Here is a 15,007-nt window from a genome sequence, read left to right as displayed (position 1 = left end):
CAGAAAAAGGTGATGGAGGCTTTGAATTTGGTTAGGAGGTCTCTGCTTAGGATGGTGGTAGGGCAACGAGGCATGATAAGGAAAGAGTGTGAGAAAACAGTATCAAATAAGAAAGAAGAGGTCTGGTGGTACATGGGTGCACGATGAGTCCGTCAACCCCCACAACTGAGACCTGAGAGGGATGAGCGGGTCCTGAGAATTCAGGCAAAGCCAAGTAGGTGGCCCTGGTAATGTAACCGAGTGAGCGCGAAATCACCACTGAGACAAAGACGAGGCCAAATTACAGGGTCTTTATTGCTGGCCACCTCAGAGGACTCGAGTCTCTCTAACCCATGGCCTCGAAAGAAGGGTGTCAAGACCTTTTATGCCTGTAAACCACCTCCTGGGCAGGGGTGAGGGTGAGGGGCTTCGGACATTCTGAGGGCCAGGGGACTTTGGACATTCCGATTGTTACTTAAGTGGTTTACAGAAGTCAAGATAAACGTTAGTTTACACATTGTCTGGGTAGGGTGGAAGTTACGGACCTTAGTTACTTACTACAAGTCACAGGGGCCAAGATGGTGTGGGTTTGGACTGCTTGCCTCTCACACCAGGGTTACAGAGAGCAGTTTCAATGGAAAGCCGAGGTATGGTCGAGGTATGCAGTTTATGGGGCAATTACCATGTCACAGTATCAATCAAAAAAGAGATAGGCTTACCTGCTATTAGCAGAGTTACCCTGGGCTCCGATGTAGTGATGGCAGATGGGGACGGGGGCCCTGGGCCTCATCAGTCTTAAGCAGTTAGGCCAAGGAGCTCTGCGAGTACAAGCAATTCTTCACTTTTCATCCTACTGAATGGGTGGTGGCTCTGAGGCGCAGGCTTTTCTGTCTGACTGTTGAGAGGACAGTCAGATTTCCAGTGGCCTGTCTGCTGGCAGACAGGGCAAGGGCTTTTTGGTACTCCTGGGTTAGGACATGCCTGCCTCCAGTGGCCTTCGTTGCCATGCTTAAAACAAGGCCTTGGAGGGCCACTGCTAACAGGTTGATGTAAAGCTGCAGCTAGAAGCTGGTATTTAGCACAATTTCTTTGGGCTTCATCTAGTTTACTTTGCTTATCCTTATTATTGAAGACTTTGAAAGCCAGGTTAAGTAGGTCTTGTTGTGGGGTTTAAGGGCCATTTTTAGCCTTTTTAAGTTTGTGCCTGATGTCGGGGGCAGATTGGGAGATAAAATGCGTATTAAGAACAATAGTTCCTTCTCAGGAGGCAGGGTCAATGCGGGTATATTTTTGGACAGCCTCTGTAAGGCAGAAAAGGAATTGGGCAGGATTTTTATAAGCTTTTTGGGAAATTTCTTTGAGTTTTTCAAAATTTACAGCCTTATGGGCAGCTTTTTTAAGGCCTTGGCCCAGCTCTGGGTCTTTAAGGAAGGCAGAGATGGTCAAGAGTTTTGGGTTAATGGCAAGAGTCTCTTACTCACCCCAGTGGAGACTCTGATGGTGGGTGAGGTTGCCAGCAATGGGAGAATCTGGGAGATCCTCCAGGTCTTTGGCAGGTTCAGGAAAGGGAGGGTTGGCGAAAGAGAGGTTACAGGAGAGGGAGGGAGGGAGAGTCCCTTAAGGATGCCTGGCCAGAGCCCACCCCTTCCTGGGTTTTGGCACCAAGATATAAGGTTAGCCAAGAGAAAGGACAATAGACCCAAAGTCAGGCAAGCAAGTTTAATTAACCTGCTGGGCTGCCCCATAACAATCAGTGGAGGCAGCCCCGAGCTTACAAAATGAGGGTTTTTTATGGGGTAAGAGGGGCATAAGGGAGTTTCAGGACTGAGATAATCTATCAGCCTATAACAGGCACAGAGATAGTTTGACTTGTGACAGATTTACAATACATCATCCTGTGACTTTTGTGGTGGCAGTTTAAAAAAACAGAATTTTGGCCCGGCGGGTTGGCTCATGCCTATAATCCCAGTACTTTGGGAGGTCTAGGTGGATGGATCATGAGGTCAGGAGTTTGAGACCAGCCTGACCAACATGATGAAACACTGTCTGTACTAAAAATACCCAATTAGCCAGGCGTGGTGGCACATACCTGTAATCTCAGCTACTTGGAAGGCTGAGGCAAGAGAATCACTTGAACTCGGGAGGTGGAGGTTGAAGTGAGCCGAGATGGTGCCATTGCACTCCAGCCTGGGTGACAAGAGCAAGACTCCATCTCAAAACAAAACAAAACAAAAACCAGAATTTTACAGGTATGTATAAAACAGGAATGTAAACAAAGATTTATTTTTTCATAACTTCCCCCTAGCTGCCCAGATGGCTATAATCAGGCTTTCCTTAATTGTAGCATGTCTGACAACCTCGCTGTGGTGCCTGGGCAGGAAGCAGCTGTAGAGCAATCAGAGTGGGGAGTCCATTGTGTGAAGGAGATTTTTGGGGGGCAGCTTGTTCCTAACAGTTGGGAGTCTGAGACAGGAAAATCACTTGAATCTGGGAAGCAGTTTGCAGTGAGCCAAGAGTGTGCCACTGCGCTCCAGCCTGAGTGACAGAGTAAAACTTAGTCACAACAAAAAAATTGGCTGGGCATGGTGGCTCACGCCTGTCATCCCAGCACTTTGGGAGGCTGAGGCAGGTGGATCACTTGAGGTCGGGAGTTTGAGACCAGCCTGACTAACATGGAGAAACCTTGTCTCTACTGAAAATACAAAATTAGCTGGGCGTTGTGGTGCATGCCTGTAATCCCAGCTACTCAGGAGGCTGAGGCGGGAGAATGGTTTGAACCTGGGAGGTGGAGGTTGTGGGGAGCCCAGATCACACCATTGCACCCAAGCCTGGGCAACAAGAGAGAAACTCTGCCTCAAAAAATTAAAAAAAAAAAAAAAAAAAAAAAAAAAAAAAAAAAAAACAACAACAACAAACCCAAAACAATCAAAACAGAACAAAAACAACGTAAATGGTGGAAATGAAGTGGGGGAGGGGTGGAGAGGAAGCAAGACTGCGGGCACATAGAGCTTCATTCTCACAGGTGGGGAGTCAAGGAGACTGTCTAAAGATGATTGAACAAGAAGCAGAGATGTAATTGTAACATTTAAAGCTATATAAGTAACCATGAACAGAACTTAATACCCCGTCAAACATAGGTTAAGGGAGGAGAAGGTAAGGAGAGGGTGACTTAAGTCAGTTCTTTATCTTTCAAGAGGTGGTCCATAATATCATCCAAAGTTGGTAAGTCAAGAAATTAGATTGTCTAGAAGTAAGGAGAAAACCAGCAGAAAGTCTAAACCCAAAAGCTGATGAAACAGGTTGTCTTTTGGAACTGGGACTGAGAGTGGAAGTTTGGGATAGAAGATGGTTGCTTTTTGTTGTAAGTTCTTTGGTGGAAATTTTTTTTACAAATACATGCTGGCATTTCTCTGACTAGAAACAGTCACACTAGCTACTTGGCTAAGAACTACTGAACGAAATTTCAATTCATGTGTTTGAATCTTGATTCTGACCAGTATCCATGATTTTGGGCAACTTCTTTGGAGTCTCTAACCTCGGTTTCCTTTCTTAAAAATTGGGGAGACAGTAGTAGTTTCGCATAAGCTGTTCTAAGAAATAGATGCAATAATTGTGCAGGAAGATGATTTAGCACAGTACCTGGTGCATTGTGCCTAAATAAACATTACCTATTAATAATGTCATTATTGTCATACAACAAACTGGAGACTGGATTCATAGGAGTTGGAGGCAAAGGCAGCCTGGAGGCAGGAAAGCCAAGCCCGGTTGCTGTATGTATTTCTGAGTGATGTGATACGCTACGTTCATTTACATTGTGTGCACGTGTGTGTGTGTGTGTGTGTGTGTGTGTGTGTGTGTGTGTCTGTGTGTCCCTTGTTGTGCCTTTCTCAAAATCCAGGGAGTACTAAAGGTGTATTTCAGTAAGTCTGATTCAACAATATAGCTTTTTAAAATCTTTTTATTTTTTAATTTCTATGGATACATAGTAGGTGTATATATTCATGGGGTACATGAGATGCTTTGATACAGGCATGCAATGCATAATAAACCCGTCATGGAGAATGGGGTATCCATCCCCTCAAGCATTTATCCTTTGAGTTACAATCCAATTATATTCTTTTAGTTATTTTAAAAAGTACAATAAAATTTTTGTTAACTCTAGTCACCCTTTTGTGCTGTCAAATAGTAGGTGGTGTTCATTCTTTCTATTCTTTGTACCCATTAGCCACCCCTACATCCATCCCAGGCCCCCTGCTACCCTTCCCAGCCACTAGTAATCATCCTTCTACTCTTTGTCTCCATGAGTTGAATCATTTTGATTTTTAGATTCCACAAATAAGTGAGACTATGTGATGTTTGTCTTTCTGCGCCTGACTTATTTCATTTAACATAATGATTATCAGTTCCATTCATATTGTTGCAAATGAGAGAATCTCATTCTTTTTTATGGCTGAATAGTACGCCATTGTGTGTAAGTATCAACTTTTCTTTATCCATTCATCTGTTGATGGACACTTGGGTTACTTCCCAGTCTTGGCTATTGTGAACAGAGCTGCAACAAACCTGAATGTGCACCTCTCTTGGGTATATAACCAGCAATGGGATTGCTGGATTATATGGTAGCTCTATTTTTAGTTTTTTTGAGGAACCTTTAAACTGTTCTCCATAGTCGTTGTACTGATTTACGTTCCCACCAACAAGGTACAAGGGTTCCCTTTTCTCCACACCTTTGCCAACACTTGTTCAACAATATAGCTTTATATAGCTTTGAAAAATAAAGAGAATAAAGGGTCATAGATTCTAGAAAGAAATGAGTCCTGTTCCATATTTATTTTTGCTGGAGCCCACATGGAGAGAATTGCATTCTTTCAGAGAACTGTGGTGAGGAGTTCCAAGTGGGTCATGTTGGGGAGCTGAATTTGAATGCGTGGACACTGCTTCCAGATGAATAATTAGGAGCAAGTGACCTGAGCTGACCTCATCCTCCTGTCCCATAAATACTGGAGAAAGGTGTGATTATGCTGGTTAAAGTTCAGCATATGTAATAATTTATCTGATAGTTGACTTATTTCTATGTAACCTGATCCTGAAGTCATAACTTGACTAAAATGAGGACAATGAAAAAAGTCACATTGTCACAAGAAGCTCACCTATGGACTTAGCACTAATAAAATCCTGACCTGCACAGGTCAGTACATCATAATTATTGGAGTTACCATCCCCGGAGCAACTTGACATATTAATACAGAAATATATCTAGAGAATGGACCTGGACCAGGACAGAGAAGGCTGAAGGTTTCCCATAGAGTCTTTAATGACTCACATTAGGGCTGTGGGTCCTGAAAACCGTTCAAGTCGGTATTTCAAATTATACTATTTCATCTGATCACAGGATTATGTGATATGTAATTTATTGGGTCTGTAGCTGAGTGAAGAGCCTTGGCAGGCATGGAGGACAGACCCTAAGGTGGCCCCCGTGATTCCTGCCTCTTGGTGTTTAAGCACTATACAATCCTCTCCCTTAGCGTGTGGGCAGGACCTGTGACGTGCATCTAGCCAGTAGCATATGGCAAAGGTGAAGCAATTTTGGAAATGCACTTAAGCTCTCAATAGGTTAAATTTTAGGTAATCAAGAGGGAGATTATTCTAAGTGGACCTGACTTGATCGGGTGAAAATCCTTAAAGAAGGGACTGGGCCCTCCCCGAGGCCGTGGATTCCCTCATAGGTTTGATAAAATAAGCAGCCATGTTAAAAGTGCCCCTGTGGAAAGGAAATGTCAGCAGCTTCCATGACCTGAGGGTAGCCTCTAGTCTCCAACTGGTAAAACACCAGGACGTGAGTCATACACCCTCAAGAAAATGAGTTACTCCAATCTGAATGCGCTTAGAAGCAGACATGCACTGAGCCAAGCCTTCAGATGAGAATGCAGCCCAGCTGAAACCTTGACTGCAACCTTGTGAGATTCTGAGCCAGTTAGGCTGTGCCCAGACTTCTAACCCACAGAAACTATGGGATAATGAATGCTTGTTGTTGTAAGTCACTACATTTTTGTTAATTTGTCATGCAGCAATAGGAAACTAATACAGAGAGGTTGGTGGGGGCAGTGTCAGGGAACACAAAGTGGGAAAGAAGACAGGGAAGAAATAATGAATAGTGAAGACTAAATTTAGATTGGCTTTCATAAAACTGAGCCTCACCTCTTCCTTTATTCCTTTCTACCCTATACAGTATTTATATTTTAGGCTGCAGAACAGATTGGGTCACATCTGAGTGGACTTGGGAGAAGCCTTGAAACCCAACCAAGAAGGAAGTTGGGATCAAGAATAGGTAGAAAGATGGGAGAAAAAGCACAGGAAAGCTTAGGGTCTGAGCTGAGGGCTGGTGTGAGCTCAGGCTATTGGGAAGGACATGTTGTAGGGAGTAACCGCTATGCTGCCTGTCAGGTCAGTATTTGCCACCACACTTTGTGCTCCCCAACGCCTTTGTCGATAATTCACAAACTGACGTGTAGCCAACATTTTACAGCAGATCTTCAAATATTGTCGAAGAAATAATTATCCATGCAAATCACATATCATCATGTAAGACATCCAAAGGCTAAGAACAAGGGAGTGTATTTGAGTCTGTGTGTGTGTGTGTGTGTGTGTGTGTGTGTGTGTGTGTGTGTTTTCATTTTTAAGGAGGCATTTAGTTGTCTTCCCACCCAGGACGTAGGGCCAAAAAAATGGATTTGGATAAGTCAAGCTTAGGATCTAATGAAGGAAAGTCTTTATATGCGACTGTCTCTATTATATTTATCATTTAAATTTCTTCAGCAGGGTCTATATGAAATGAATGTCATGTGTACTAACCAATCAGTTAGTTCCTTTCTTCAAAATCCAGGCAAATCCCTAACTTATATGTGATCTGTTCCTCAGAAGTCTATAATTTTCCCTCCCAGAGCTTACTTCAATCTGTTGTTATTCTGTTTATTTTTCACTCTTTTATCTGCTTGCCCACTAGAACTGTACTGTATAATATGATAGACAGTAGCCACATGTGAGAGTTTAAATTCAGTGAATACATAAAATTTAAAATGTGGTTCCTTAGTCATACTGGCCACATTGGAAATACTCAGCAGCTACATATGACTATTTGCCATCATATTGAGTATCACAGATTTAGACACTTTCCATTATTGCAGAGAGTTCTATTGAATGGTGTTGAACACTACACAGTTAGTCCTCATTATTCATGGTCCTGCTATGCATGAATTTCAGTTACCATGATTTTGCTAATCACCAGTCCCCAGCAACATGGTTTATATTTCAGTTACCGTGATACTTTAACTGAATTGCATAAAGCATAAATTTTGCCATCAGCTCTTCAATCCAAAAATCACTAAATAAATAAAAGGTGTGCCTGATGGTCAGGTACCAATTGCTTTACTTCTTTTCAAGTCTGCCATTGATTGGTCTGTTCTTCAGCTCATGCACACACAGCAAAGCAAGTAGTTGTGCTGTCCCCTTTTCTTTTCCCCCATATGATGAGGCCATGTAACATATAATAAAATTGGAGCATTAATAGAATTGGCCAACAAGGATGAAAATGCAGCAAAGAAACCAAAAAATGCTAACACTGGAAGTGAAATTAAGACATCAGTGGAGTCATCAAAGAAGTAACTGACAGTGGGAATGACATTGCCCTCATTTGAGACTGCAGATATGCCACCAGAGAGATGCAGTGAAGGTATATGTATCAACATAAATATGGGGAGAGGTTTTGAGGAAAAGGATAAAGCTGTCTCAGAGAAAGTGACAGTGGAAAAAAAACACACTTCACATTAAAGGAACTCTTGGAGATATTTCACAATAATAAAAACAAATGATAAAATATTGGAAGTTTTGACAATTTGCCAAAAGCATAGATGTTTATATCATTATGTTATATGATGAATAAAAGAAAGCAAGCACTGTTCAAATGCCTCTTGATATCTTTTACAAAAAAGATCCAGTTTAATTCTCAAGGGTTCTAATGGTTTAAATTACTGTGTACTAAATAAAATATCAATTTTACCACACTTTTCATGTCCCTATACATCAATAACTGACAGTAAGAGTATTTACATTTTGACAAAAATAGTTGTAGGTCACGGAAGTATAATTTTTCTCATTATCGATTGCAGAATTTCTGCTTGCACGGTCACATTTCCAGTCCTGCACCACCATGCAAAGGAAGGCTACCTGAAATGCTAACTCAGAACCTCTACTCTCTTGAGGAATGACAAAGGTTTGTCAATTCTAGAATGGCCACTCCATCTTTGGCAGGGACCATGTCAGTCATATTCACCATTGTACTCTAGCACCTAGGACAGTGTCTGCCTAGATTAGGAAGTTAATAATAGATGCTGAATGAATGAGTGAAAAGGAGACTCCTTCCTGTTTCCTTTAAGTGGGAGACAGGAAGGAGTCATTGATCATTAATAAAAAAGCAAGATAGGCAATGGAAACTAATCAAAATGAAAACAGCAGAAATAATACATGGTTGGAGGTTACCAAGAGAGCTCAATTCCATCAATCCCACATACATCCACTACCAAAGTGAATTCTGCCTATGGTAGTGAATGATGCCACAAATGGCACAGAATTTTGGTCCACAGTTTCGAGTAGAAAATGCAGATTAACACGGAGAATGAAAAAGTAATCCCAAACAAAAACCCCAAAACCCCGTGCTCTGAAATTAATGTGTTACAGAAAATTGAGATGCAGTGATAAATATAGACAGTTTCACGGAAGTCAGTGGGTTAATTTGAAGTTGAATGGTGCAGTAAGTTACTTTGGATATTTGATTGTCTCTTTCTGCGATATAGGATTTAAGCCATTCCATTATTTTGTGTAGTAACAAATATTGGATAAAGACAGATTATTCTTCTATGGATTTCCTATGTATAGACTTTGAAATTAAAAAGTGAGATGCATAGGCCAGGGTGTAGGTGGAATAAATAAAAAGTTCCTAACTTAATGATATTCAAATTGTTATGAATAAAAATTCAGTTCAGGCCAGGCACGGTGGCTCACGCCTGTAATCCCACAACATGGTGAAACCGTGTCTCTACTAAAAATACAAAATTAGCTGCGTGTGGTGGTGCACGCCTGTAGGCTCAGCTACTCAGGAGGCTGAGGCAGGAGAATCGCTAGAACCCGGGAGGAGGAGGTTGTAGTGAGCTGAGTTTACACCACTGCACTCCAGCCTGGGAGACAGAGTGAGAGTCAGTCTCAAAACCAAATAAAGCAAAACAAAAAAATTCAGTTCAAAAGGTGAGATTGTTAGTCTTTGATCTATCAAAGCTGAGAAGCTATTCCTGCAATCTGACTTTAAAAGAAGATTTGGGACGTTTCATACAAATTTGTTTTTCATAGTTTTTGCATTGGTAGAGGGGGAGTTAGTACTGAAATCTATAAAGCTGAACTGATAGCTAGTCTCACATACCCACAGGCATGTGTGTGCGCCCGCACGCACTCCCCACCCACCACCCCCTACCCCACCGCGCTATCTATGCAAATCAAAATTGACCACTGTCAAAGCAAAGACAAAATCAGGTTAGAGACAATGTAATATTCATGGAATTTTTTCCCTTATATTTTTGTCTTTTTTTTTACTTTTTGTTTTTGTTTTTGTTTTTTTGTTTTGTTTTGTTTTGAAATGAGGTCTCTGTCACCCAGGCTGGTCTCAAACTCCCAGGCTAAAGCAATCCCTCTGCCTCAAGCCAAGTACCTGGGATTACAGGCACATGCCACTGTACCCTGCAATATTAATGTACTCTGATCCCCAGGAAGGCTTCTAAATGTTTGGAAGAGATAAGGAATAACTTGAACATAGGTGATTTGTTTTCAATTTCAAAAACCGCACAATTTTGAGGGGTGATAAGCAGTCAAAAGGAAAAAACAGCCTGGCCTCCACTGCCAAATAGAGGATAATCCAGGCAGGATAAATTAGAGCACTGTCCTGAGTCACTCGGAAGTAACATTTAATGACATTTAATAAAGAGTTTAATAACAGGCATTTAGAAATATATAAAAGCAGAACACAAACAAATGAAGATTGTCTTTCCTAAGATAAATCATAATGAAAGATAAATTTTATAGCCAAAGGAATTGAGCCATTGTAGTGTTGCTATAGCTAGTGATTTCAGGCTTTCTTTTCTGGAAAATAATTTGTGATTAGACTCATTTCTGCTGACCTTAAGGTCAGTGGGATCTGTGTTAATATCTGAGCAGTTACATTTGTTTTTGGATTTTTTTTTTCTCAAAGCTAATGCTATGTGGTTGTTGATCTGAGCACTGTCTTTCCACATCAGTCACATCCCTTCTGAGCAATCCACTTACGTGAAATATGCTGGCACTGACACTCAGGTACAAGGGTAACTGGTCAGAACAACTCCCTGAGTCAAAGGCAAAGCTCATAAACAAATAAAATACTAATAACTTTATAATACAGTGAAAGATGAAACAAAGAAGCCCTACATTGTTGACAATGGTTTCTTTGGAGGTTGGGTTCATAGGTGAGTTTCACTTTCTCCATCATTTACTTCTGTAATGTTTATTTGATAATACTGAGGAACTCCCAACTTTTAAAATGCCAAAATGTCATTGTGGTTATGTTTAAAAGTTCTCACAGGATGTTCGTACTGAAATATTCGTGGGCTAAGCACTATGATGCCAGGGACTTGCTTCTAAATTATACAGTGTGAGAGGAGGTGATACAGAAAAGAAGACTAGACATGAATCGGTACCTGATGGGTCCACATGGATTCATATGATTGTGTCTACTTTTGTTTGAAAGATTTCTGATAAAAGAGTAATAAAAATGGTAGGAGATCAACTTGGAAAAGTAGACTGGGGACTAAATGTAAAGAATCGTGAGTGTAAGGAAGGTTTATTCTCTAGTTCAGTGCCCTCCAGACTTCAGTGAATGCAACCCTGCCTGCAATATTGTTGCATGCATGCACCAGGCATATGCTTATTTATTCATTCATTTATTTATTTATTTAAAATTATGTACATGTACCATTGTACTATTATGCCATTATAAAACATACACAAACATAAAAAAGCTAGATAAAAATAAGCACAGGTATTGTTCTAATATGTTCTTCCTACACTCTATGGACCTGGACCCCAGTTAGGAGCCCCATGCATAGTGAATGCGGGGGCCCCTTGAGGTTTTCTGAATAGCAAAGAGTTTATAAGAAACAGAAACTTACTGGCGCAGTAATGGGAGGTTGATTAGAAAGACCCAGAGCTACTTCCCTGAGGCTTCTCAAAGAACTCGTAATGGACTGGGAAGTTGTTCTAACTAGATATGAGACTTGAACAAGGATGGTCACTTCCTTGTACACTTCTTTTACATATATGCAATCCACATAATGTGTTCTGCACACAGTCAGGATACAATATGCATACAAAACAAACATTCCCCCACATATTTTGGGCAATATATTTAACACAACGATTATGATGATAATAGCTAACATTAATTGAATACTTACTCTCTGCCAGGTATTGTGATAAGAACTTTACATACACATTTTTACTCAAAACTCATGAAAACCCTATGAAATCGATCTTATAACTGATTTTCATTTTATTATGAGGAAATTGAGACTTAGAAAAAGTAGCTTTCCCAACATGAAAGGGCTAGAAAATGGCAGAGTCAAAATTTAAATCAAGATGTTTCTGACCCCAAACTCCATATTCATAACAATGCAACCATATTGCCTCCAGAGAGAATAAAGGATAGTGTCCAAACCAGCAGACTGTTGTGATGATTAAATGAGATAATATAGTTAATATGCTTAGCACACTGTCTGACATAGGGCACACATCCTATTAATAGGTTAGGATTTTAGTACACAGAATGATATTTACTAAGATTTTCCACAGTAAACACCACTAATATCTCTCAATATCAAAACACCAATATTTATAATTGTAATGAAATAATGTTTTATTATTTAGTTAAACATTATTTATAATAACACACCCTAAACTCCTTTCCTTCGTTGCCATCCATAACCACGTGTGGGTTTTGTAGTTGAGTCTCTGTGGAATGGTTGACTAGAGAGAGATTGCAATTGTGGACTGTGTTAGGCCTCCTTCTAAGTAGGCTATAAAAGTAGAAATATTTGCATCTGGTGTACTCCCATCATCATCTTAAGGAGCCACCTATCTATGTAGGAGTGCATGTAACTTGAGCACTGAATGACCCAGGAAATACATATATACATGTCAATTTTATGACTGCAGGGTACTTTTAGAGACATGACAGACCTGGAAACTTCTTTGCATTCCATTGGTTTCATTTGAACTGGTCAAATATGCCACTTCCCTTTCTTTTTTCCAGATTTCATATTTTTATCAGCCAATCCAGATTAAGTATTTAATATTTACTATTTATTTACTCATGGCTCTCATGATTACAGTAGCCATCTCTCCCTGATTTTCTGGAACATCCAAGATTTGAGATTTTGTCCCAGTACTAGGCTATAATTCCAAATTTGACTGGCAGCCTTAGCCTCTGTACAGGTGGTGATGGGTGAAGCCCTATGCTGAGAGCTGTGATCTGAGATGAGACTCATGGTGCTGGTGTATGGTCTGGTCTACACTGCTGAATCTGCACTTAATTTTGATGATCATTAAATGTTCCTTTTTGTAAGTTTGCAAATACTTTACTAAATGTCCCACCACTCTAAAGGGAATTTTAAGTTTCATAGTTGAGTTGGGGTGAGGGGAAGATAATGTCTTTGGTTTGGAGATTTTTGTCATTTAGTCAAAGCAGATCTCTCCATCAAATAATTAATTTTGGTATTATTCCATATGTTTTATGTAATGAGATATTATATAACTCTAGGTGTTACCTAGGAAACTGCCCATCATTCCCTCTGTTCTTCTCCCTGGGAAGTTTTTTAAATGCTGGAAACACTGTGAAGAGCATTTGTGCTGACACAGCAGAATACGCCCCACCCATTTGTAGCCCAAATAGCAAAAACTCAAATATGTGGGATTCTTGGAAGAAAGCATCCAGCAACCAAATACTATGAGCAAAAAATTAATTTATTACAGATATATTCTCTAGTAATTAATAGCTTCTTGAATTTTAAATCTTTTTGCTATTTCCAATGCTTAAAAATCATAATTTTAAAACATAAGTGCTGTTTTATATACATTGCGATTTCTTTTCTTTTCTCTTTTTTTGTGTTTTACTTGTAAATAGGAATGATATGGTCTCCAAGTATCTACTTGGAAGGAAAGGGGATAGGATTCATTGCTTTGCTCTAACATGGTAGAATTTAAAATTTCACATCGTGTATGTGGGCTTTGAACTATATGAAAAATAGCCAAATGGCATCACTTTCTTGGATATTTCTTTTACGTGTATATATATGTATAATATAAACAGAATACATCTGATTAGTACATTTCAACATTTCACCAATGTGACTTTTATCTCCTATTTTATATAAAATAACAAATATACAGAGAGAAGAAAGGAGACATCTGTTCATCATACACACAAAGTAAATAAAAGTTCATGTATGGCTTTGCAAAGGTAGATTATGACGTGACTTCCATATTTATTTGTTTAAAAGCCTCTTGAGAGAACGTGTCAGTGTGCTTACAAGAGCGGCCATGGTGGTTGAATGTCGCGCCGAGAGTCCAACATTAGGGTCCCCAGGGTGCTTTCCAGTGGCTGCTTCGGCAGCTTTCAGGAGACAAATGTAATTTATGACCACTTCATCGATCTTCCGTACAATTTCCTGCCGCTGTGTTTCTGAGTTCACGACTTTAACTAATCGCATGCAAGCTTCCGTTAGGCAACAGAGCACTTGAAAGCTGGAAGTCATAGCTAGGAGCATCTCCTCTGGGCTTTTCTCGGCCATCGCCATTTTCCTACAGGCACTTCCCAACTGTCTGGACTCTATGGATAACAGTTGCTTGTACTGAGAAAGTGTAAGGTCGTACGCTTCAGGGCGTGACTCCTCTCTCTTCTCCTTGGTTGCCCTGACGAGACAGAGCAGCTCATTGGCATCATTTTGGGCTGCAAGGAACCCATCAGGCATTGCATATGTGCTCTCCTTTAGGGCATTTATTCTTGCAATCCGGGCATCAAAAGCCAGGTTGCTGAAGTCCAAGTCATCTGGGCCGCTCAGGTCTTCTGCCCAGACCTTCAGCACTGACCCTCTGGATAGCTCCCCTCCTTGCTTCTGAATCCCCCCTGCAGCCACTCGTGGGCTGCTTGTTTCTGGCATGGCTTGAGTCATCTGTGGTCTATAGAGGCAAGAGACCTGGATGGTGGCCTCTCCCCTCTCTTCCTCCTCCTCACCATCTTCATCCTGCCCTCGGTTCAGGAAGCAATAGCTGAAGGGTCCCCGACATCTCCAATTGCTGCCCTCCAGCTTCCGCAAGGGTAATGTCCTATACAGCTTTGAGTCTTTAGGAGCCACCGGGGACCTTTTGTGAAACCTCCCCTCAGAGCTCAAGTGCATCGAGCTTTGGGAAAAACTTTTGGTGAGCTTCCTCCCCAGGGGGAGTTCTGCTCGCCTTTCAGAACTGGCCTCCTGTGCTTCTGTGATGCCTGGACACTTTAAGCTGACTGCACCCTTGGTTCTTTCTCGGAAGGTCTCCAAATCGACAGATCCGGAGAGGATACTGCTGCTATGTCTTAAAGCCTTCTGGCTGGGGGGTGTCCTGAGGCTCCCCCCTCTCAGATCCGGTGGCCGCCAGCTCACAGCCTCTCCGTATGCCTGATTTGCTTGGGAGAAATCATTAGGGTCTTGATTTGGAATTGGCACCTTGGATTCCGAGTGAATATTTGATGGTAGCAGGATGGGATCAGCTTCAGGATGTTGAGACCAAGCTGAAGGCATGCCTCCTCGTCTCTCCTTCCCAGGCTCTGTCAAAGCTACACTAGGGGTAGTAGAAAAACAGAGAGAATCATTAAGCATCTCCTGTGAGGCCATTTTTACCACATCTCTACATGATGACTGTC

At 41.1% G+C, this 15,007-nt stretch overlaps 1 protein-coding gene across 10 annotated transcripts in view; it reads right to left on the bottom strand.

The window, feature by feature from the left end:
* Positions 1 to 3,919: 3,919 nt before the first annotated feature.
* The window catches only part of FRMPD4 (FERM and PDZ domain containing 4), a 915,426-nt gene continuing 904,338 nt past the window's right edge, over positions 3,920 to 15,007 (bottom strand). For 5 of the 10 annotated variants that reach the window (XM_074391531.1, XM_074391532.1, XM_074391530.1 and 2 more), the window contains one exon: positions 3,920 to 14,925. In XM_074391531.1, the coding sequence (XP_074247632.1) occupies positions 14,921 to 14,925 (5 nt within the window). In that variant the 3' untranslated portion in view covers positions 3,920 to 14,920. The remainder of the gene's footprint in view (positions 14,926 to 15,007) is intronic. The other 5 variants (XM_074391527.1, XM_074391528.1, XM_074391526.1 and 2 more) reach the window with 1 other exon arrangement.

Source organism: Saimiri boliviensis, chromosome X (genome assembly GCF_048565385.1).
Source record: "Saimiri boliviensis isolate mSaiBol1 chromosome X, mSaiBol1.pri, whole genome shotgun sequence".
Classification (NCBI taxonomy): domain Eukaryota; kingdom Metazoa; phylum Chordata; class Mammalia; order Primates; family Cebidae; genus Saimiri; species Saimiri boliviensis.
Note: the sequence above shows the minus strand (reverse complement) of the source record. Positions and strands in the feature narration are given on the sequence as shown.